The 25,552-nt window shown below is 40.9% G+C and overlaps 1 protein-coding gene across 1 annotated transcript; it reads right to left on the bottom strand.

Annotated features, from left to right (window-relative positions):
• Nucleotides 1–20,506: 20,506 nt before the first annotated feature.
• Nucleotides 20,507–24,568, bottom strand: ACX2 (acyl-CoA oxidase 2). Its single transcript, XM_086788866.1, has 7 exons — nt 23,970–24,568; nt 22,906–23,021; nt 21,897–22,777; nt 21,604–21,783; nt 21,352–21,518; nt 21,015–21,138; nt 20,507–20,898 (listed from the first exon to the last, which is right to left on the bottom strand). Exons 1-7 carry the CDS (start codon nt 24,410–24,412, stop codon nt 20,743–20,745), a joined length of 2,067 nt encoding a protein of 688 aa, XP_086644992.1. The 5' UTR covers nt 24,413–24,568; the 3' UTR covers nt 20,507–20,742.
• Nucleotides 24,569–25,552: the final 984 nt, after the last annotated feature.

The following is a 25,552-nucleotide window of genomic DNA, read 5'->3' as shown; positions in this document are numbered from 1 at the left end:
CTTCCAAATAGATTGCATTTACGTATTTCAAAATGGGAAAAGTTAATGTAGATATTACATTTTTGAATTTCTTTTACCCACACCTACCTCTATGCTCTAAGAGTGTGCTGTTATTTTTCATCATTTTTCATTACGTATACAGGAGTTTATGATTTTTTTATTCATTTAGAGACTTCTCTAGATTTTTTAGAATAAGAAAAGTAGGGTTTTCAGTTTAGGGCGATTTTAGTTTTCTTTGATGAGATATTGCTTTAGGTTTTTCACTTTCCCTCCTTTGTACAGAGAAAATTCAAATCTGTGTTTGTTTTCTTTAGTAGCTATGCTCAAGAACTTTCTTTCCCTCCTAAACTACATTAATAAGTTTAGATATCCTCAATCATGGGGTTTCTTCTCTTCTGTATAGCAGATAAATTGAAGGGTAGGTTGATTATTTGGTGCCATTTAGTTGGAACGACATATTCATCTTCCCCTTCAATCATCTTTATGTTCATCAATCTCTGCAAAGATAATTTCAAAACTTTGAAGGTAGGTTTTGTCTACGGGTTCTCGAGAAGGCAGGGGGGTCAATGGTGGTGTTCATCACGTGAACTTTACTCAATTGTGCAAAAACTAATTGAAACCATACAAGATTTTATCCTCTTGCCACACATCGTAAGAGTTGGGAATCAACTGATATGCCCCTGGTATTGCATTCGGAGACTGCAAATCAATCAACATCTATACCTCATGAGGCCTTTGCTTCATGCTTCAGCGCACGGTCACAGAACCGAATCTATTCCGACGCAAGTTCATTCACGCTTGAGTGTGAGAGGGAGAACAATCGTGTTTCCAACCAACGGTCCTAGTGCTCTGTCATCGTCGACCTCACCCTCACGGCCTGCATGCACGTTTCATCTTGCCCCTATTTTCTAGCCACCTCTTTATCAGCAGTTCGGAGATATTTCTGTCTCAGTATCATCGTCGTCTACCATACGCTCTCTCATGGGGCAATCGTTCTTGTGAGGTCCAATGTTGGGTTCTCTCAAAAAGTGTGCTACTCGAAGACCTGCAGTTTCCTGTTCATATGGTTTGCAACAAGCACTCGGCGATGTACCTCTGCATCTGCCCAGCATCGCGCAGGATCCTAGCCTCCTCTGGCAACCGACAGACAATTTTCATTATTTTTGTCTCAAGGTATTTGAACTCTACAGTTTCCTGTTTTTTGGCAAGGCTCTAGAAAGAAGCTTTCATAAAGGAAAGAAGCTCGAGCCCACACACAGTTTTCTTGCTATGCCTCTTTCTGCTTGTGCCTCGGACGTGGTCCTGCTTCAACACCCGCGTCTTTTGGTTACATCTCATGTGGCAACTACTTATGTATGATGAGTCAAGTTCAAGTTTGCAGGTTTTGATTTGCAGGTGATTGTTTCAACAAACATAAGCTATGTAGTGTCCTCAATTGCATTTTAGGGTTCTGTATGGTGGTCTTCTTAGTATGTTACCAGCAACAACATCATCATGATATCGAAATCCATGTCGAACCTAATAGATTTGTAGATATGGTGATAGTACATGGATGCTACATCTTGAGAATCAACATCCGCTCTTGGTATACAGCTCCCAAAGAGCCCCAATGCTGCTCTACAGGATAACAGATGCAAGCATCATGCAAGCTCTTTTTCTCATCACATGATTTATTTGGATGGTGTGGTGCGCTTTACTCTTGAGGATTGGCTGGATTTGATTAAATGTAGTCAAGCATGGCAAATGGTCTTTAGTGGTCATGTTTTGGTCATATTTACTCATGCACGTGATGACATCCAGCCCACAACTTCTGCCCGCATTGTCATGGACAATGCAATTTCCATCATTGAATAAAGGTTACAGATCTACACCGAACCCTTTGGAGATGACAAAAAGATAGTATTTTGTCCTCGCAGCCCTCATGTCAGAGCAATGCCTCTAGCGAGCATGCATGTTAGGATTAGCTCCCCCAATGCTCCGCATGTCTTATTGGGGATGATGCCATCTTGTCGCAAATGATATCGTGTCCTTATGTAACAGACGTTCCCCCCATATGAGGCATTGGAACTTGTCCTTAGTTGTGTCGTTGTCCTTTCATCCCTAAGTCCCTGAGTCTTTTGTCATGTCATGTTCCATCTAAAAAAGATATCCATCTCAGGGAAGAGGTGTGGTGTATGGGTGTGGATGTGGATGTCCTAGGATGAATGTCCTTGTAGCCATCATTATCATAATATAAGGAGTCTTGCCTGCTCAGGGAGGAGGCATGCTCATTCCATTCCATTCTTGAGCACATTACAATATGTAATCAATGGCTTTTTGCAAGCAATAAAGTAATTTTGTTTACTAAAACTATCAACTATAGTCCAAATCATATCATTCTTATTAGAAGTTAAAGGAAATCTAGTTATAAAATCGGTACTTATTTGTTCCCATGCTTCATTAGGAATAGGCAAAGGCATAAGTAAATCAAACTTTTTTTATTTATGACTCTTAATCTTTTGGTAAACAACACATTCAAAAACAAACTTAGTAACATTTTTATTCATTTTAGGCCAAAAGAAATCTCTAGAAACTATTTGCAAATTAGATGATGCTCCTCTATGACCAATGAAAGGAGGCTGATGAGATTCTTCAATATAATAGTAGTAATGCATAATCTCTTTTAGAAGAAAAGAAAACCATCATGAAAAGAATAATTGGATGTGGTAACTAGTCATTATCTTTCAACTTGTTGTATGCACCAAGAAAATTAGAATCATTATCATGGGTTCCCTTCATGTTATCAAAAGTGATACCTTAAATAGGAGATATGTTATATTAATGGTAGATCTCCTATTCAAAGCATATCTATTAAAAGATACCCACTTATTATGTCTATCTTATATTAAAGATTGTGAGAGAAAATGTTTAATACTTTGTTGATGATCAATTTTAATGATAAACTCATAGTCCATAAGATAATGTCTCCAAATTTTCAATACACGAACAGACAATTAACTCTTTATCATAGATAGCAACTCTATTTAAGTTCAAATAGTTTCAATTTTCTACTTTTAAAAGAAATCCAGTGATTATCTTGCATAAGCACAGCACTGATACCATGTCCACTAGCATCAGTCACTACCACAAAGAATGGTCTAAGGAAATCTAATGGTGTTAATAGAGGTGCATGGTTAAGTGCATTAAAATATTTTTCATGCATGTTAGTCCAAAGAAAAACTTTAATCTTTTTCAATAATTCAGACAAGTGATGTGGTTTGTAAGCAAAGTTTTTCACAAATATTCTATAGTAGGAACATAAACCAAGAAAATATCTCAGCTCATAAATATCCTTTGGTCTAGGCCATGATCTAATCATCTCTATCGACACGAATTTCTTTTGTAGACACAATATGTCCAAGGTATTCAATTTCTTTTGAAAGAATTCACTCTTGTTCTCGGGTTGGCATAGAGTTGATTTTCTTTCAATAGATTAAATACTATCTCTAGATGTTTCTTTCGCTCGTCTTCATCTTTGCTAAAAACTAATATTTCATCAAAGAAAACAACTTTAAAATGTTAGTGCTTTAGAAATATACGGTTCATCATGCTACTAACTGTAGCATGTGCATTCATTATAGTAAATCCAGAAGGCATTACTAAAAACTTATAATGATCCGTTTATGTGCAAAAAATAGTCTTATAAACATCTTCTTTAGCCATTCTAACCTAAATATAGCCTAACTTAAGGTAAATCTTGTAAAATACTTTGGCTCTCCTCAAATTATCTAAGAGATCATCCACAAGTGAAATAGGATATTTGACAGTATTCTTAGTTAAAGCTCAGTAGTAAATACACATGTGAAACTTTCCATTCTTCTTTTTGACGAGAAGAACAAGTGCTCCATATAGTGAACTACTAGACCTAGTAAGTTTCCTATCAAGTAGGTCCTCAATTTGAGATTGGATCTCTTTTTTCAAAATGTTCCATTCTTCTTTTTAACGAGATGAACAGGTGCTCTATATGGTAGGCCAAATAAGTTTCCTATCAAGTAGGTCCTCAATTTCAGGGATTTCATATTCACGTGATCACAGCCTTTTTTCTTGTGATCACAGCTATTGTTCACAAATCTCAATGTTCACAAAATTCACAGTTCTCAAATCCTAGAGGGTGGGATGACCTGGTAACCCACAATTGGCCCGCCGGGCTACAAGTCTGGACCGCCGGGCGCGCAGAAGCCCGCCGGGCCCGACTCCCGGCCCGGCGGGCTATATTGTGGTATAAAAGAGTGGTCCAGGGGGTCACTGTTCACAGAATCTTCCTTGTACTTGGTGTCAGTGGTGCTAGTGTGATCAATTTGAGGTAATTTTTAAGTTGAAAGTGTTGGTGTCATTTAATTTTTTGCATACGCTTAAGTTTAAGGTTGTTTGTGATGCATGTGCATGTGTCGTTAAATGTTAAGAGGCCCGCTGCAGATGACCGAGCGATTGGCTAGGTCTGCTGATGTGCACTCTTAATATTTAACTTATGTAGAAGTTTTCGTTGTGGCACGGTATCTGCAAATGGTCGGTTTACTGACTAGGTTTGCAGTTACCAAGTTACAATGCGGCTTTGTTTTTGTTAAATGCTTTGAGAGCCCGCTGCAGATGGCCGGTTTACTGGCTAGGTCTGCTGATGTGCGCTCGTAGCATTTGACATGTGTGATGCTTTGCTACTTAGTACGGTATCTGCAGATGGTCGGTTTACTGACTAGGTCTGCTGACACCAAGCTATGTGGTGAAGTTTGTTTTTGTTATTTGGTTTGATAGTCATCTGCAGATGGTCGGTATACTGACTAGGTCTGCTGACGATGTGTCAAAGCATTTAACTTGTGCCATAGTTTTCATCTTAATGCGATATCTGCAGATGGTCGGTATACTGACTAGGTCTGCTGACGTCAAGTTAAGTCGTAAACTTGTGTTTTGTGTTTGTTTTTGACGATGACTGTGATTATTTAGTTTGCATGACATGAGTCATAAGTGTGTTGGATGTAGAAATCCTTTAGTTAGCTTACAAATAGCATTTTTTGTGGTTATAAATGTTGCAACTATTTGTCAATTATATTGTGCAGATTGATGGCGACGCTTGCACTTACTCCTGAAATCAAGAAATCAATTCATATCAAACTCGTTACCCTCATTAGTTGCTTGTCACCTAATCACATCGAGGGTATTGTGTCTGATAGGAATCGATTTGAGCAAATATTAGGTGAGGTTGTCCGCGCAGTGAAAAATATCCATGAGGGTGCTGATGGAGCAGCCATCAAGCATTTTGTTACTAGCATTGTGGGCAACATGCCTAGATACGCTGTTGACCTAGGTGACGACAGACCAGCGAAAACAAATGAATCCAAGCTGGAGCACTTCCACACAAAATGGAAGGTAGAGAAAGAGAGGTCCAAGCGTGCAAAGGCCATAGACACCCAAGCTATCCTGAGCAAGAGAGCTCGCAAAGAGCTGGACCGGCCTGCTGATGAACAAGAAGATTTATCATCTGGTGCACGTGAGGTCTCTAAAGGCACCCACTTGCAGCGCACAATGCATAATACTAACTGCAGCATGACAATTGGGTTGCCTGCAGAGGCCATCATCACAGAAAAGAAGATGGGCTCTGGATCGTACGGCGTTATACATAAATGCCATATTCAAGGTGTCTCCTAGTTTCCAGAAGGCATTTCTTATTGTGCAAAGCAATTCCTTGGTAGCCGAAGGGCTCAATTGAAGTCTTTTGCTCAGGAGGCTTCAATCGACCTAACCCACAGGGGCATAGTGCGCGCCATTGGGCACACAAGGAAGGAGCCATGGATACTGCTCTTCCCCCTCTTTAATGGGGGAAGTCTTGGAGATATAATGGAGTGTGTTCCGCCTCCTAAGGGGACCCTCAGCTCCATGCTTGCTGCAGACAAAGGCAACAGATACAAGAAAAAACAAGTGGCTCCTCATGAAATGGAGCGATACAAGTCTTTGATTTTTCATGCTCCCGAGCTTATCTGTGCCCTTGTGAATACCATGGCCTTTGCACATGCTGAAGGGATCATCCACAATGATTGCCACCCCTGGAATATAATGATAGATTTCACCAAAGAAGGGGTGCCACGGGTAGGCATCATTGACTGGGGTCTTGCATTGAGGGATGGGATTGAGTTCAAACCCACAAATATCGCCAACAAAGCAGAGCACGATCAACGCCCCTGGAGAGCCCCTGAGCTCGCAGATGTAAGTTTCCCTTGTCCATGGAGCAAGGCATCAGATGTCTTCTGCTTGGCTTGGGTGATTGAAAAGTTTACATTATTTTGTGCTGAGTTTGCAGAAATGACCAAAGTGCCGTGGGTGGGTAAAACTGCCATCCACACAAATTTGATTAAGGAATGGACGGCTGCCTATATGACGCCATCAAAGGAAGATAGGAAGACCATCGCAGATTTTGAGGAGCAATTGAAGAATTTGGAAGTGTCACCTGCTGCATGCTTACGTCCACTATCTGAGATGACACCACACTTATTATAAAGCCTCTTGTAAATGATATGTTTTGGTTGGCTATCTATTCCATGACCTGCCTTTAATCGACTGACACTATTTTGGTCCCAATTGTTAAATATTATTTTGATCCCAATTCTCTCTCTCTCTCTCTCTCTCTCTCTCTCTCTCTCTCTCTCTCTCTCTCTCTCTCTCTCTCTCTCTCTCTCTATGAGTATTTGAAAATAACAAGTTTGCAGTAAATAAACATTGATTTTATAAACTTATACCTAACATCTGAAAATAACTTTAAAGCTATTCCTAAATTAACATTGATTCTATAAACTTAAAGTGTACATACTTTTTCTCAGATGGCTGATAATAATGAAGCCGCAAAGAAGGCATTTGAACGCTTAAAGCAAATCTCGAGCAGTGGCACTGTGAATGATGCGGCACGTATTGCCGGACGCACCTCCAAATGGGCACCGGCCCATGGATTACAGTATGCCCAAGTAAACAAGAATGTGTCCAAAGAGATGGTCAAGAGCATCTGGCCTGACGTCTCCAATGATGCCATAAAAAAAGGGCGCTTGAAGCTGACACAATGTAGTGTTCCTTTAATTATCGAGCATGCGGAGCGCATTTTTGTGGATGTCATGGCCCAACCCATGCATCACGGTGACTGTCCCCTCTGGTTTGCTAAAATGCTATATGCACAATTTGTGCAGAATTCAGTTGTAGACTTTAGCTCTCGACCTCCTCATCTACATGTGGAAGACATTCGGAGTGAGTCAATCACTATGCCTCGAGATGAGTTGCAACTGGCCATTCTTGGAGCCTCAATGGAAGTTCATCACACGGTTGATGAGCTTCAAACTCAAATCAACCAAATTAGAGGCACCCAAGGCCCTCAACAGACGGAAGCAGCACCAGAGCGCGGGCAAGCACCTGAAAGTTCAAGCGCTAGAGATATACTAAGAGAGAACAAGCTCTTGAAGAGACGCATAACGCAAATGGAGGAGCAAGGCCATGCAAACTCTCCTATGACGGCATTTGAACACCCGAATAGTTTGGAGCAACCACCTCTACATGGGCACGAAAGTGGCGGACCATGCCCTATTTGTTATAGTTTCTTTCACTCATGGTCTGGCCACTACAGTGTCCCATGTGGGCACATGTACCACTTGACCTGTCTTTTGCAACACATGGTCAACAGTACTACGTGTGCTTTGTGCGGTAAAGAATTTCACAAAAATTTGTATATATGTTTTAAATTGGGTGCCGACCATGATCGGTTGACCAATGCACGACACATGGACGAGTTAGAGCCGCATTTAAACTTATCTCTCTCTTAAATGCAACCCTGGAATTTAACAAGATTCGGCAACTTTGTTCAAAAGATTTCCAATGCTCTCTCTCTCTCTCTCTCTCTCTCTCTCTCTCTCTCTCTCTCTCTCTCTCTCTCTCTCTCTCTCGCACACACACAAACACATGCACACAGATTACTTTGGAGTGTGTCAAAACTAACATGATTTCGTATTCTAAGTTTAACATGACATGACTAAAAACCATACTCTCTAAATTGACACTAACATGTTTGATATCCAGTTGTTGCAAGACGGATTACTTTGGAGTGTCTCAAAACTAACATGATTTCGTATTCTAAGTTTAACATGACATGACTAAAAACCATACTCTCTAAATTGATCACCAACATGTTTGATATCCAGTTGTTGCAAGACGGATTACTTTGGAGTGTCTCAAAACTAACATGATTTCGTATTCTAAGTTTAACATGACATGACTAAAAGCCATACTCTCTAAATTGATCACCAACATGTTTGATATCCAGTTGTTGCAAGACGGATTACATTGGAGTGTGTCAAAACTAACATGATTTCGTATTCTAAGTTTAACATGACATGACTAAAAACCATTCTCTCTAAAATGTTCACCAACATGTTTGATATCCAGTTGTTGCAAGACGGATTACATTGGAGTGTGTCAAAACTAACATGATTTCGTATTCTAAGTTTAATTTGACATGACTAAAAACCATACTCTCTAAATTGATCACCAACATGTTTGATATCCAGTTGTTGCAAGACGGATTACTTTGGAGTGTCTCAAAACTAACATGATTTCGTATTCTAAGTTTAACATGACATGACTAAAAACCATACTCTCTAAATTGATCACCAACATGTTTGATATCCAGTTGTTGCAAGACGGATTACATTGGAGTGTGTCAAAACTAACATGATTTCGTATTCTAAGTTTAACATGACATGACTAAAAACCATTCTCTCTAAAATGTTCACCAACATGTTTGATATCCAGTTGTTGCAAGACGGATTACATTGGAGTGTGTCAAAACTAACATGATTTCGTATTCTAAGTTTAATTTGACATGACTAAAAACCATACTCTCTAAATTGATCACCAACATGTTTGATATCCAGTTGTTGCAAGACGGATTACATTGGAGTGTGTCAAAACTAACATGATTTCGTATTCTAAGTTTAATTTGACATGACTAAAAACCATACTCTCTAAATTGATCACCAACATGTTTGATATCCAGTTGTTGCAAGACGGATTACATTGGAGTGTGTCAAAACTAACATGATTTCGTATTCTAAGTTTAACATGACAAGACTAAAAACCATTCTCTCTAAAATGTTCACCAACATGTTTGATATCCAGTTGTTGCAAGACGGATTACATTGGAGTGTGTCAACTAACATGATTACATCAAACGTGACGAGCGTCTGCGGGTGGCTTTACTAACACCAAAATCGGGTTGCAAGTTTTCTTCTATCTCTTCAATAAAGCACAAGTTATCGCTCGTATGTGGGACATTAGGCTCTACATCTCCATTCTCTTCTGCATCATACTCATACTGAGTAATGTCATATGTCCACTTAGGCATCTCTTCGTTGTAATCATCTGACTCAATTGACTTCACCAATTTATCATTACAATACATATACACCAACTTCTCAGCTCTATCACTCAATAAACGATTTCTGCTAATAGAATGCACATACTTGTAACTGCTCCAATTACGTTCAGAACTAGAATTTGAAGCACATTGCGCAAGCACTCTCACAGCTAAGCGTCGCAAAGTTGGAACACTTCCCCCATTCAACATCCACCATTTCCAAGCAGGCTGTTCCTTAGCAAGCTTTTGCACAAACTCCAAGGCAAATCTACCTTCTTTCAATTTATACTTGGTTAGCTCAATTACCGCTGTTGCTTGCTCATCTGGACCTTCATAAAATCGCTCCACAACATCATAGAAATCATCGATTACCTCCTCATCTAGGGCATTCACGTCCATATGCCAGTATTCTGGGTCAAGACAATATGCAACACTATGCAATGGACTATGTGCTCCTACCCACCGAGCGCTTACATACTTGGCCAAGATATTTCTCCTTGCTCTGGTGAATGGAGGACTCCAATGCTTGACAACAGTTTTAGTGGGCTCCTCTGGGTTTGCGAGGCTTTCTTGAATGGACCACCACGCCATCCAAACCTTCCCGATATTTGGCAATCTAGAATCCAACTGGCGCAAAGCAAGCATAACTGGCATCATAACATGATAACAATCTGCTGCTTCCTCCCATAAACTACGATCCGATATCAAAGATCGCATGTACCTCACCTTTTCTTTAACCTTTTCGGACTGGTCAACCTCCCACTCAGAGAAGCCAGCACACACAAAGGTTTCCATCACTGCATTCCTATTTCTTAGGAGAGATTGAAGCATATAAAAATTAGTGCAAAATCTGGTTTCACAAGGCAACTTTAGCATAGTTTCCATGCGTTGACGATACATATCTAAAACACGTTGCCGTTTGAGCACAAATTTGACAATCTTACTTGCACTATCGATAATCTCCTTGAACCACTCTGTATCAGCATTTTTGTACCAATCTTGTAACACCAAGTTAAGGCTATGAGTGTTACAACCAAATGTATAGATATTGGAAAATTGAGATTCCAACATATGACCTGCTGCTCGACAATTAGCTGCATTATCCATAATCACTTGAAGTACATTTTCAGACCCAACTTGGTCGATAGCATCACCAATGATATCGGCGATAAATTGACCAGATTTAACTTCCCCGGAGCTATCAACAGCTTTGATAAAGCATTCCCCACGAGGACATACCAACATTACATTTATCAATGGACGTCTTTGGGCATTCGACCAACCATCACTGACAATTGTGCATCCAGACTGATTTGTGGTGTCAATTATGAGTCTTTGAACGCTTTCCCGTGTGTTGTCATAGCACTTGTCAAGTAATTGATTTCGCATGTGGTGATAAGTTGGTGGACAAAACCCAGGTCCATATTCTCCAATCTTCTTCCAAGCCATCTTCCATGAATCTTTCGTGACCATAGACAATGAAGAACCAGTAAAGAAGATCGCTTTCGCTAATGCAAGTTGAGCATCCTCTAAAGCAGTGGCACGAAAGCTGTCAACTAGATTAGTTTGTCTGGTACGAAACATACCCACCTGAAACTCAGGAGATGCATCCATCGGTATTGAGACATCTGGACCTTGGGTGTCATTTTGGCAAGTAGTATGTGTTGGAGTCACTCCTTGGTTGGAGATCCCTCCACTTGATGCTGCCAAATTCGGCGATTGGTGATTTCTTGCACAGAGATTGGGCCTCTTGTTTTGTGATACTTGTTTACTTATCAAAGCTCTAAGGCGCTTTGCAGCATCATCAGCTCCTGCACCCTTGCATTTACCTCCGGGATTTTTTGTGTTAGTGCCAAGCAAATGCTCCCTTATTCTGGGAGCACCCCCAGATTTTACCAAGCCACAAAAATTACACTTCCATTCGACAAATCTAGAAAGATTGGAAGCAAATTGCCATTCAGGTCCCGGTGATTTTCCTCCGCTCCTCCTCTTGCCACTTTGAGACGCAACATTCAAAGTTTGTGCTGTCATATCTCGTTGCAAGGAAACTCCACTAGTTTCTAATGGTCTGTTGCTTCGTTGGGTTGATGTGCCGCAATTAGAAGCAACCATTGTAACACCTAAACAACAATCATGCAAGATTTGAGATCCAAAACAGCCTGAGTAAAACCAAAATATGCAATTATAAAGTCTAAAACCCACTTCTTGCCAATGCAACCGAACGTTTGGTGAGATGCATTTGAGGCAATCCATCCCTAAATAGAGATGATGTCCCGAACATCTCACCACCTATATCCTCCTCTAGAGAAGCTCCTACCCAGACCAAATGGCACTCGAGTAGACCACCCAAGAGGAGGTAATTGCTAGTCGACCTAAAGAAATCAAACGTTTGGTGAGATGCATTTGAGGCAATCCATCCCTAAATAGAGATGATGTCCCGAACATCTCACCACCTATATCCTCCTCTAGAGAAGCTTCTACCCAGACCAAATGGCACTCGAGTAGACCACCCAAGAGGAGGTATTGCTAGTCGACCTAAAGAAACCAAACGTTTGGTGAGATGCATTTGAGGCAATCCATCCCTAGATAGAGATGATGTCCCGAACATCTCACCACCTATACCCTCCTCTAGGGAAGCTCCTACCCAGACCAATTGGCACTCGAGTAGACCACCCAAGAGGAGACATTGCTAGTCCACGTAACAAATACGATAAACCATTTACAATCAAAATCTTATAAAATACAAAATATTATTAACAAGCTTCAAACAAAAATCCAGAATATTTATACTCACCTCTTGTGTCTTTTAGCCTGAGGTGAGCCACCCAAGTACGTTGGTAAAGTACATTTGGAAGTGAGGGGAAACCCTTTATATAGGTCTCTCCAAAACGGCGAAATTTTTGGCGCAAAAAAAGGCCCGCCGGGCTAGATAAGCAGCCCGCCGGGCTAAATAGTGGCCCGCCGGGCCAAGCTAGTAGCCCGCCGGGAAAACCGAGATAGCAAGTTTCTCCCGGTTGTGTGAATATCTATGATATTAACAAGTGTGTGAGAGTGTTATTAACTAGTGTTATTACCACTTCGCGGTTAACGTGATCACGTGAATGAAATCCCTGCTCAATTTGAGATTGGATCTCTTTTTTCTCTAGAAAATTTCCTCTATAAGAAGCCCTACAAGAAGGAATACTACCAAGAATAATGTCTATCCTATGTTCTTTCGGTCTAGAATTAGGTAACTCATTCATAAAACAATCCGAAAATTGTGAGATAAATGGTAGGTGCTAGGTATCCTTGGAAATGGATTAAGAGACAGACACCTCATTAACCATTTCCTTTTTCCTCATGGCTCGCTTAGCTTGGGTATGGCTAAGGAGTGCACATTCACTAGATTTCCATAATCCTTTTAAGCATACATTCTCACCATTGAATACAAAAGATATGACATGTGAATCATAATCAATGTGAGGGTTATGCTCATGTCTCCATGGCATTCCTAGATTAACATCATATGAATGTAAACGTGCAACTAGAAAAGTGCGTAGTTGAGTATATGGTGCAATTGATAAAACAACATCTTTCACTTCCTTTGTGTAATTATAACTTGTTCCTTGAAAATTAGGTTTTATTTTATACTTTGAAGAAGTAGCATTCAATTTAAGAGTATGCACAAGATTTTCAAAAATAAATAAATAAAGTCGTGCACACGTGTACCCTTGTTACATGCTGGCAGCTTTTTGCTGGCCTTTCTTTTTTTCGTGATAATTTTCTTTTGATTTGTTGAAGCTTTAGTAATTTCCAAAAATCAAACCTTTGTCCTTCACAAATTGCATAAACCTTGATTTTTGAATTTTTCTTCAAAAATCCTTCTCCTTGAGTGGTCCTACCCAAAGCTTTGATACCACTGTCAAGACCTTAATACACTTGGAGAAGGAAACTCTAATTTCTCAACACAAAAATTAGAGCATAACATATACTTGCACAAATTAAAAGCATAAACCTTAAATAAAACAAATTAAATAAACAAGATAGAGATGAAGAATAGGATAGAGGTCACCGTCCGCACAAGAGTGGGTTGAACCTCCCTGGGATGAGTGTGGCCCTTGTCACTCACCCATATTAATAAGTACTAGAAAAAGTACTTTCTTTCCAAAAAGATAATTCTAAAAACAAAGCACAAGTGCTTTTGAGTTTATGAGCATGCAAGCCCTACAAAAATATAGCAAAGCATTAATACAAAGTCTTGGGCCTACCAAAGGTATAAAATACTATTTACTATGTACAAAGTCTTGGGCCTACCAAAAGTATAAAATAATATTTGGTATGTACAAAGGTATGAGGCCTTAACCTTACAAAAATATTGATTCCTAAATATGAAACCATAAAAGGTGTTATATGTCTTCTAAAATATCTCATAGTGGTCTAACACATGTTCCACACATGATTAACACATAATCTTCCACTCATTCTTCGCCTACATCCAAAATAATATTAATCAGTGCATATAGCGAATTAAACATATTAATCCTAACCATATCATAGCAACATACACAGCTTGATTAAATACATTAATCCTCGTAAATGATATAAATAAAATGCACATCCAAAATAAAATATTTCGAAATAAAATAATGGGTGTCCCTAGAGAGGTTCTGACTAACACGTATGATGATGATAAGAGGACAAAAATAGGTGAGGTCACATTTCGAGATGGGAGCACGAGAAGGGTTATGATCAAGGAGGATGCCATAAGGCAAGCCATGTACCTACCCTAGACAAGTGGAGAAAAAGGATATGCCATGATACCATGCTAAAGGAAAAAATCTTCAATAACAATGGCATGGAATAATGTTAAAACAAGGAGAGGACGATGAACTAACTGGAAGGGTAGTTTCAACGATTATGCAAATGAAGCTCGTAGAAGTAAACAGGTATAACATGATATATCTTCACAAATTACTGAAGATCCACATGAACCTAAAAGATGCTTGGGCCTACCACACGCACAAGGAGCTTTATACATACTTGCCACCATAACACACCAAAACAAGGTAGTCAGCCTCTACCTACTAATTAAAGTTCTAAATCATATTACAAGTACTCCACTCCCCACCAAAGAGGAAAATTTTGCAATGGTGGAAAAGAAAAGCCAAGAGGATGTCATAAAGGACTTAGAAGAAGCAGATGTATTCATAGCCATAAATGTCCATCTATATGTAATGAAATCACGTTTTGATGCAAATTTTAATGCCTTACAAGGCCAAAGGAAAACATCTAGGAGGCTGTGAGAGAAAGTAAGACAACAATCAAAGAAAATGCAAAAGACCCAAAAGGTAGCCATTACATGGTCACCTAATAGAAAAAGATGCACAAATAGCAAGATTAAAGAAATGGTTAAGTCACCAATGGGAGGTGAAACCACAAGAAAATAATCCCAATGACAAGATGGAGCACTTACTATGTCACATGCGGAAGCTCTGGAAGACTTCTTTCATCCCTAACACCTTCCTAGAACATGCTGATGCAAAACACAAGCAAGATATGGAGAGAAGAGAGAGAGATAGCTGAGTTTTCATTATATTCATAATATACAAAAAGGTGTATGTTCTTGGCAAGCTGCCCTTGAAAAGGTGGAAACACCAATCATCAAAAGTCCTAGTCTACTGACTCAGCCCACAAGGGACTGAATGAATCACCTTTTCTTTGAAAACCCCAGCCCGATCTCCAAATTCACTCCAAATCTGATGAAGATCTGTGCATCACCTTGTCCCCTATCCCTTCTTGCCCTGTCCCTAAACACTTTATTTGGTCTTCTTTTCCTAAGTATCGAGTTTGGCACTCTCACTCCACCCCTTGGAGGATCATCCTCCCTTGGAATCATTGCCTGAAAGCCTCTTGGTATGCCCTAAGTGGCATTCGACTCACAGGACTGCCAGTCCCCTTGGGTCTTGTGGAACATAACCAATCAACCTCTTGAAAACTTCTTCCATATCTTGTGTTACTCTCCTTGGACTGTGCACCTTCATCTGGGACACCATCGGTGTTTAGCATTGTTGAGCCTGATGTTGAAACAATGCTATCTAGTCACCACACCAACAAAAGATCAAGACAAGGGCGATGGTTTCATCTGTGCATTCAATGAGGGTGGGTGGGACATGCGCAGCAATAATATCTCAGAAACCTAAAGCTCTGATACCAATGTCACATGCAAAAGCTCTGGGAGTCGTCTTTCATCCCTAAACATGTTCCTAAAACATGCTAATGCAAAATGTTAGTAAGATATGGAGAGAAGAGAGAGAGATAGTTGAGTTTTCAGTATATTCATAATACACAAAAAGGTGTACAGCCCTCGAAAAGGTGGAAACATCAATCAAAAGTCCTAGTCTACTGACTGAGCCCACAAGCCTGGACTAAATGAATCTATGAATATTGGGATGATCCTTTTTATAGGACCAAGGACACCTCCCATCTGTTGGCCGAGACTGTTGTCGGCCAACATCTCTGGACATTAATTCCACAAATGCAGTCAACCAGCCCACTAGTCCCCTTAGAACCCTATCGGCGGCAACCAGATCCTAATCATGCAGAATCCAATTTGGTGTCCTCCTCTACTCTTCTCAAGTCTTAAATGCTCTATTTATTATGTTCCCTTCATGGACTAGCCTTGGGATGAGCATGCACATGTCTTTCACATGACATAGTGGAGTGCACCTCACAATTGGCTTCATTGTAGGTGACTCTAAGGGCCCCTCCTCACAATTGGCTTCATTGTAGGTGACTCTAAGGGCCCCTCCTCACAATCTTAAGCTTTTCTTCTACATTAACCCTCTCTTTTTTGCAATATGATATAGATATTAGAAAAGATCTAACTAGGGGATATATTGCACTAGTACACAACAAAACTCCGATAGGGATACTAATCCTACTATGATCATGGCCACTTTCACAATAATATTTATCTCACAAATTATACTTCAATGTATACACATATATTAGTGCTAGACTTTAGATCATGGTGTAGGGTATTTTGCACTCCACATTTGAGATAAGTTTGAGGAAATTCTTGAGTTGTTGATGCCCCCTAACCCTCCCTCAACCCCGTCGATTTTGAAACCCTCAATAATTCTTTTGCTTGGTTTCAAACTTAAGGGTGGCTCGTTGCCCATGACACCCACAAGTATTAAACTTACATGAGAGCACCCTCTATCATCCATACGAGAAATTAAAACTCTACCAAAAAATATATAAACATCTAAAATAGATCTTAATATATGTTGTCTATGATTTACCATTGAACATATGAATTACCCTATTGTAATAACACAAGAAGATCAATATGATAGCACTAAGCCCCCACCACCCCCATCATTTGAAGAGGATAGGGAGGAAGATAATGCATATAATTATACATATCCCCTTTATAGACATCTCACCTCCAAACTCCTCCCTTTACATGAGGCTGAGCCTGACACCACTGACATTGCACGCCCTTCTTCTCTACACTTTGATTTTCCTATTGACACTATCACCCCTAAGGAATCATAATTTTGCACTAAAGCCTAATGGAGGACAACTTCACTAAGGTAACACCCCAACCTACTACCTCACCTACAAATTATGCTAATTAAGATGTTTTGGGGAAACTCTCTATTATAGAATATATTATCATGATTGGGAACCCTATGTTGCAGCCCAAGCTTTTCTTCATGGTGTTGATGTAAGTTGTTGATGTAAGTGACGCCCCAATGAAAAGGGTACTACAATAGTACAACTCCACGTAGCCTCCTCCTATACATTATCTTCAGAAGAACATTGTGCAAGCTGCAGTCACACAAGAGTCACTACCAATTCAAGCTTTGGCGATGGGACATTCATGCCTTGAAGATGTTCCGAGGACGAAACATACATCTAGTAGAGAGGGATGCTAACCTCATTTTGGGCTTAACAAAGTCACTTCCTACAACAAATGACGAGGGTAGCATCATAAATACACTATAACGGTTGTTTATATTATGAGGAAAGCAAGCAAATGACCAAGCTTAATCGATTAAGGTTAAGTTTGGGTGCCCAAGTGTAAATAATGGCAAATTGTATATAAATGAATTTCTCATAATGCAAACACACAATCCCCCTTTTGTGCCAATTGAGTCTTGCCTATCTACTTCCTCTCTTGTACTCTAGCTTTGAGAGTGAGAGAGAGAGAGAGAGAGAGAGAGATATGAGAGTATAGTATGATTCTTGGTGCATATGCCTCTTGTGTAAGTGATCAAGAGTGACAAAGGTGAGTCCTTGTAGGCAAGTGAAGCTAACTTCTTGGAAGTGACAACAAGGAGAAGATTTGGAAAATTGGAGCTAGCAACCATTGGTGGTGCTTGGAGGTCAAAGAGACCCTAGGCCGAAAGCAAGATAAGAATCCCACGACGATTGCAGTCTATGTTATTGTTTGCTAGAATTGGAGAGTTCATGAGAGAGTAGAAATAGTCCATAACTCTGATGTTCTAGACTCTCAGAGTCCACTCGCAAAGTCACCAAGTGTAGCTGTATGATGCGGTTCCAAGAGGGACCCAATTAGGGTGATAATCATCAAGGTGGGTATATGACATTGATGGTGGCCTATACGTAGCTCTCAATATAGGGTTCTGATAAACAACCACTAGATTAAGGAGAGCACTGTATTGAGTCCTAGTTATTTGCCCGAACCAAAGGCTTAGTGGGTTTGAGAAAGTGTGGTTTGACATGCTAGAGTCGACTGTATTCTTATTTCTAACAATTAGTCCTACTCAGGTTTTCATCAAAGGTTTCACTTTGGTGAAACGGTCGCTAGTGCATCCAAAGGTCTAAAACTGATTTTATACACGTCTGTTTCGCTTAGCAACCATGAGATTACGCCTCACACATGAATCTCCGAGCAAGGGTGCACAAAATGCACCAGAAAGTTGTGCAAGTTGTGCAAAAAGGAAGGCAGATGGAGGTGATTCCAAAACCAAAGAACTAAGCTAGAGAGAGTTACATACTTGATTAACAGTGGTTCACACACGGACTCAAGCAACTATGTAATTTCATCATGTTGGAGAATGTGGTTCTAAGACAAACCATCGACAAACTCTTCCCAACCACACACAGACTGTTCTTATCAATGTTCCCAACCATCGACAAACTGTTCCCACACACAGACTGTTCTTATCAATGCCACTACTTCACCACCAACTAAACTATGGGAGAAGACCCATCAATTAAGTAGATGACAAAGTCAATGTATAGATGGGCTTGGCATTGCGTATGAACTATTTGATGAACAAGTTGCTTGAGGTTGAGGATCTATTTTGCAACTCATCCAAGATGGTGAGCAAAATGAAACAAGGGGATAATGATGCACTGCATCCTACGGCTAAGGCGAATGTGGAGGCCCAAGTACAAAGAATATATCCACACAAGGGGGATGGTTGGATAAGGCCAAGAATTAACCTTGATGCTACCTAGAAGTATAAGAGACCCAATGACGAGGGCAGTCCACTGTAGGATGCTGCAACCTTTAAATTTGACGATTGGTCTGACTCAACAGCAACGGGCAAGGTTCCTGAAGCATGATTTAAGCATAGGGTGACATCATCTTATAGTGTGGAGAGTGGGAGCTAGAACTGCACAGTATCTCAGACAAGGGGACTATCACAAATCTATTTTCACATCAATTCTAATACGAGGTGCATCATCATTATTATGAAATTCCACGCAAAAAACAAGTTTAAAATGAGATATTTTAGAGAAATGATGCATTTTTGACACCTTGGTAAGGAGAGGGAGACTCTTGAGGTAGGCACCTTTTTCACGTGTGGTTGGATAGTCGTTCGCCGCGTCTAGAGGTGGACACTGTCGCTTCCTCAAGTCCTGAGATTATAAAAAGATCGTTTTACATGCCAATACATGCACGGTGAACTTTGTGCTATACTATACAATGCTTGAGCTTGAAAAGTTCAAGGTCTTAGTTCTAGAGTCTTCTTGGGCTAAGGGGGCAACAGCCACTGCCTTGGATATCTCCAACCCTTCACACGTTCTTCTGCTGGCCTCCTACCCCTCTGCTCCTTGAAACATGGCCTTTAGATACCCATCAATCTTGGTCTTATTGTTAGGTTTGGATGATTTGCTGATCTGTTTCTTGAGGTGATTGAACAGGATTTCCAACCCATGCTACCATGGTTCTTGCTTCTACAGCCTTGACCATGTCAAGGTTTTTTCTAGACATACAGTAAGGTTTGTGAGTCAGATTTATCACCTAGACCACAAACTTGCTATTTTCATCATGGCTTCCTCTTTACCTTGTGCTCCTTTGCTTTGCCCTCTAGAGGGCCGAATTGAACTCCTCCCCGCAGCTTTGATTTCCACCAGTGAGGTGAATTAAAGGCAATACCAACTCCTGGTCTCATGATGGAATTGTTACAATTTTATCAGATGTCCCCAAAGCAACTCATAACATGATTGTGGACACAACCAATAGCAGCACTTCAAGAGGAGGTATTATCACCATCACTCCAGGCAATGTTATCCTGAATACATTTGATCGCTTTAATTGGAGGTAAGATACAAAGCATCCAATTATGTCTCGTATTTTCTGCATGAATTTGCATGCTACCCCCAAAACATATCTACGAGACTCATAAGGATAACTTCAGCTGGATCACTAGTGCCCACAATTACCCAGGTCTACGATAATAATGCAATCATCAATTTGGAGATGTATATTTCAGCCATGGGGAGCTAAGGCCTTCTCATGTGCCTTGCTAAGTGTCTTGGACAGCTTACTGTATACCTGGTGCTTGAGAGCATCCCAATGCTAAGGAATACCTACCCACAACATGCTTCCCTTGATGTGGATACTTAAGTGACTCCAAGAGCTTATTTTAGGAGCGGAACATGTTGGTCATTCCTCAAACTCGCCTCAAATGTCCCCTCACCAGTGATGAAGGCTAGAGGGTCAAGACAGTCTTAGGTACATACCAAGTGTTGGCAACTTTGCTAGGTATGACAATAATCATCATGATAGCACCTGTTATGTTAAACTTGCAAGCAAAAAACTACAATCTTAACTCATCTGCAAGATAAATTTGAAAGACTTGGCAACATATGCTTTGCTGAACCCATAATGTACAGATATGATCTCCTAGACACAGCAACGCAGCAGAGATTTATTTCTAGCTGGACACATTTTAGAAAAGGGAAGAAATCCTCTGCATCATGAAACAATGAATTTACAAATACACAGCTACACCAGAAGAATGAACTCTTCCATAACACTATTATAGCTCAAATGCAATAAGCCCACTTTCACTGCTTCACTAGAAGCCAACTTGGTGTGAATACTCCGAATATTGCCTTGACTTCAGGCCTATAGGTGCCCTGAGAATGAAATCTGGAATCCCAAAAGCATCAACCAGCTCCTTCGCAACCAGACGTACTTCGTAGCAGAGGTGCTCCATCAATCGTTGGATAGCCTGAAAGCCCAAGATGTTAGGAAAGTCCATATATTTTGTAGGAAAGGTTGGATGATTATCAAAAACTAGTCCTATGCATAGAAGTGCGTTTGTTCAGAGAATCATAGATCGCATACCTTTGCCTTATTTGGAGCCACATAATCCTGGTTTCGATATGTTCCTATGTCTTGCCATATCCGGTGTAATGCATATAGATCACAAAGAAGCTTCAAGCGACTTCTTGCAGTTTTGTCTTTACAACTGCAATGCCAAGGTATACATTGGTTAAGTGAAGGTCACTACTCCATCCAACAGTGGTATTAGAGGTATGGTAATAGCCTTTGGTCAAGGTGCTTCAAGAATATAAACTGACCACATGCACAGGGAGGAGGTCCAGAATATAAAGAGTACAACACAAGCAGCAACCAGTATACTCCGACCATCAATTAGAAAAACAAGATAATGAGAATTTACCTGTTAACAGCCTCAATAAACTTCTCCAGAATCACAGTTTCGATGTGTGATTCTGCCAGTGTAAGAAGATGATTCAGACATCGGTTCCATGCCTCAAAGCTGCCATGTTGCCTGGAGTGTTTTCTCAACCGAAGAGCCGCTGTTTGCAGCAGTCTAGCTGTGCGATACTGCATAAAAGCCAAAGGTCAATAACTTGCAACCCATCAATAAAAGCCTCGCTTGATAACACCATTTTAAGACATAACGTAGTACCCGAAAAGCATCGAGTTGAAAGTTGGAATCCCTCAAATGTCCTTCCCCATCACGATGTGTCACCACTGGGTTAGTTTGTGAAAGGTAGGTCCCCATGGAATCCCTAAGATAATTCCATGTCACCGTGAGCGCACCACCTTCAAACTTCTCCTTGAACTGCTTCAAAAGATCTGCTGCGACCTGTTGATAAAAATCCAACACTATAACATCACAAAAAATGCCTCCAAAGATGATACGTGGATCCATTCTTTCCAAATTGAAAAATGAGACAATTCGTATATAAAGTGCTTCACCTGTTGCATCAAGACAGTGTTGTCACCCTCAAAAGTTTGGAAGATGTCGTGATCGTTTCGCAGGCTTCCAAACCTATTGACAGCAGCATATCCATGGCCACCACAAGCTTCCCTACAGACACTTAAGGACTTTGCAGTATATGCAGTCACATATGACTTTAGCCCAGCAGAAAGCGCATGCACATCTGTAATGACTGCATCATCATGACTCTTCTTCATTTCCACATAACGGTCCACCAGATAATCAGTTGCAAAATGGAAAGCATACGTCGATGCCAGCATAGGGAGGAGCCTACATTGCTGTGACTGGTAGTCAAGTATGCAAATTTCAGGCTTATTTGGTGGACCAAACTGATGCCTCAGCAATGAGTACCGGATTGCTATGGTAACTGCAGCCTTCAAAACTCCAACTGAACCAGATGCCAAGCCAACCCGTCCTCCTACAAGTTCACCTAAGGTTGCAGCGAATCGTTTATTCAGAGTGGGAAGGGGGCTGCTATACACACCATCCTTAGACAAATCACCAAACCTATTGAGGAGGTTGTCGCGTGGAATACGAACATTGTGGAAGCGAAGGGCGCCATTATCCACGCCATTCAAGCCCACCTTGAAGCCGCAATCACGAATCTCCACACCAGGGAGTGGAGCATGTGATTGCATGCTGCGTATTGGAACAATAAACGCATGAACACCCATGTCTGTGTCCCCTGAGGAGCCAGAAGATGGCAATTTGAGCCTTGCGAAAACAGTAGCAAACTTCCCATGTACTGCAGCATTTCCAATCCACCATTTTGTTGCTCCCTCGTTAGGAGTGTTGATTACAAACTCATCCGTCTCCTTATCAAATGTTGCTGTTGTTTGTAGGCCTTGCACATTGGATCCTATCAAATGGAAACAACCAGAAAAACTGTTAAGGCATTGTACAAAGATCTGCATTAACATGTTGCACATTAGATTCAAACAACCATCAATACAGTTGTGTTGTGACAGCTAAACATTGTATGACTACCATGATGAAGTTCTGTCATTGCAAAGCATCCTGGAAACTCCAAATTCTCGATGCCATCATAGTATTTGTCTCGATGTTTTTGGGTGCCCAAGTTGATGACACTACCACCCCATAGGCTGCAATCAATAAAAGACATGAGTTTAGTAAAAACTTCTTACTTGTCAACCAAGGAGGAGCGTGCAAATCCAATGCAAGTTGTCAAAATTTTGGCTGTTGTGATAGGCCATGGTCATTTAGGAGATAAAGTAATGCATGAAGTCGTTAGTCTGATACTACTTGAGTGGCTGTTGGAACTGCCGAATGGGTCGAGAGGCACCCATTCTGTAGCTTAGGCAACTGGAGGCATCTCAGATGCCCAGGTGCAGAATGAGTTCCTAATGCCCAGAATGGGTGAGGTTGGATGGTGGCTATAATTGGCAAAGGCTGCAACCAATTGTGACTTAACATTCATGACAAGTTTTGAACCACAGAATTGTGAATGGACTAAATGACAGTACTCCAAGATAATAGACAAAAAAAATCCAATAGCTGCACACCTTAGAAATATGTTTCACTCATAAAATTGAGATTACTAGTAGCTGATACAGCAGGCTTAGGTAGGAGGCCACAAGTTTGATTAAGGTGTCAGATTAGGAAGAGGTAGGGAACAGCCATGGCCCCGCCATTCCTGGCCGAAACTGGCAAGGTGGGAACCGAGCCCTGGGAATTGGGGGCAGGGGCTGTTCCCTCCCTCGTGCCTCTCTTTGAAAAAGACAACAGATTTTACAATCTGATTGGTTACTATTTTTTGCTTCATTTTTTACTCGATAGAACGCTCGTATGATTATCTACGCTTATTAGCTTACTCACTGGAATATGCAAGCTGAGGGCATGACAGGGATAGAGGGTGATGAAAAAGGCACACAAAATTGTATGTACATTTTTCAAAAACAGCTAAATAGGAATAACACTCTACTAGGCACATCTAAGACTACAAGGGGGCAAAAGGGTAAAGAAATTCATCAAAAGGGTAAAGAAATTCATCATAATTGTATATGCATATGGGGAGCTTAAGCTTTGCACACCTGTATTGCACTCCGACCTTAATGGCGAGGGACAGGTCGATGTGCCCCACGGCCTCGGTGAGGGCGAAGTATTTGGCAGGGTCCTCCGACAGCAGGGTGAGAGGCCGCAGGCCGATTTCTTTGACGATGGCCTGGAGTTGCCGCATGGCGAGGTCTCGGTGCTCGTCTTTCGACATTTCCACAGGATTCAGAAGTTCCGGATGCTGCCGGAAATAGTACAGAATGGGCTCGTGGATGCTCTGGTGCTTTCCAGCAACGATCTTCGACAGGGAGTCGGAACCTCCGGCAACCAGTCCGGCATCATCTGGCTGCACAGCGCTTAGGCAGACTTCCCTTCCGATCACAGGCCCTTGATGGATCGACGGAGTGGCCGCGCCCAGATGCGCCGAAAGGAGCTGAATCCGGCGTTGGGATTTCTCCTCTTCTTTCTTCACTGCGGCCATGGGAGGAAGAAGGCACCGGGGGGGGGGGGGGGGGAGAACCCTTGATATTTCTGCAAGAAAACCCTAGTTGTTCTCTAGAAACCCTAAATCTTGTCTGCTTGGGTACCTTGAGAAAGGCTAGCAACCCAGAAAGCTCGTTTGTATTTCGGAAGTGGAAAGCGGCAGAGCGGGTCAAAAGCCCTTATCTAGTTTCAAAATTTGCGTGAAACTAGCAGCCATGTCAGCGGTTTTATGCCGTCATTGATGACACCCAGTTCGAGAATCCACGTCGGACAACGGCGAGATTCTTGGTCCCTCAGAAGATTCCTATGCCACATCAGGTCGTAGAATGCCACGTACGCGATCTACTATCTATTTAGGCTTGGCGTACAAAACTGTGCCGACATGAGAGTTTTTTTCCCAATCAATTATTTTATTGCTCCTTGGAGAACAATAAAACTTTTAGGACTAAAGCATAAAATCTTCTTCTTGTATCTTCCATACATGGAAACTACAGTCTACCACCCATGTGGCAAGCTTCTCTCCCCCACTTACAGAATTCTCTCTAGTAGTCGAGCCCGCATCTGGCATTTGGACTTCAATCCCTTTCCCTCGCTAAGCAACGTAATTAAGGAGATTTTTTTTTAAAATTTTCTGAAAATTAAAGCAGTCCATCTTGAAGAAATATACTTAAGGTTGCCTCTAAGGTCAAGATGAGTTTTTTAATGATTTAGGTTGAAAATCGTCTTAGGGAGCTTTATTCGTGGCACGTGCCTTTGGTGGCCATAACATTATCACCCCTCTACCCTACTAAGAGGGGTCCAAAAGGGGACAAAAAAATGAGTGATGTCTACTCAATCTAGAGGATATAAAGAGGTTATTCATTTGCTCATCTTGTTCTTGTAGCTTTTCTTTTTCTTGCGTGTATATCTTGGATGTCTACTCAACCAAGAAGATAAAAAGAGGTTATTTCATTTTCTCATCTTGTTCTTGTAGCTCTATCTATCACTCAATCATAGCTACATTGTTAATACAACATAATAATCTATGCTTCAAAAAGACAACAAAAATATACATATGTTCTTTATAGACCATAACCAACTTAAAACTATTAGTGGACATAGAGTTCCAAAACATGACGAGCTTAGGTTGTATATGTGC

Source organism: Cibotium barometz, chromosome 53 (assembly GCF_041138505.1).
Source record: "Cibotium barometz isolate CiBa-2024 chromosome 53, ASM4113850v1, whole genome shotgun sequence".
Classification (NCBI taxonomy): Eukaryota; Viridiplantae; Streptophyta; class Polypodiopsida; order Cyatheales; family Cibotiaceae; genus Cibotium; species Cibotium barometz.
The sequence above is the reverse complement of the archived record's forward strand: the minus strand, read 5'-3'. Positions and strand labels throughout refer to the sequence as shown.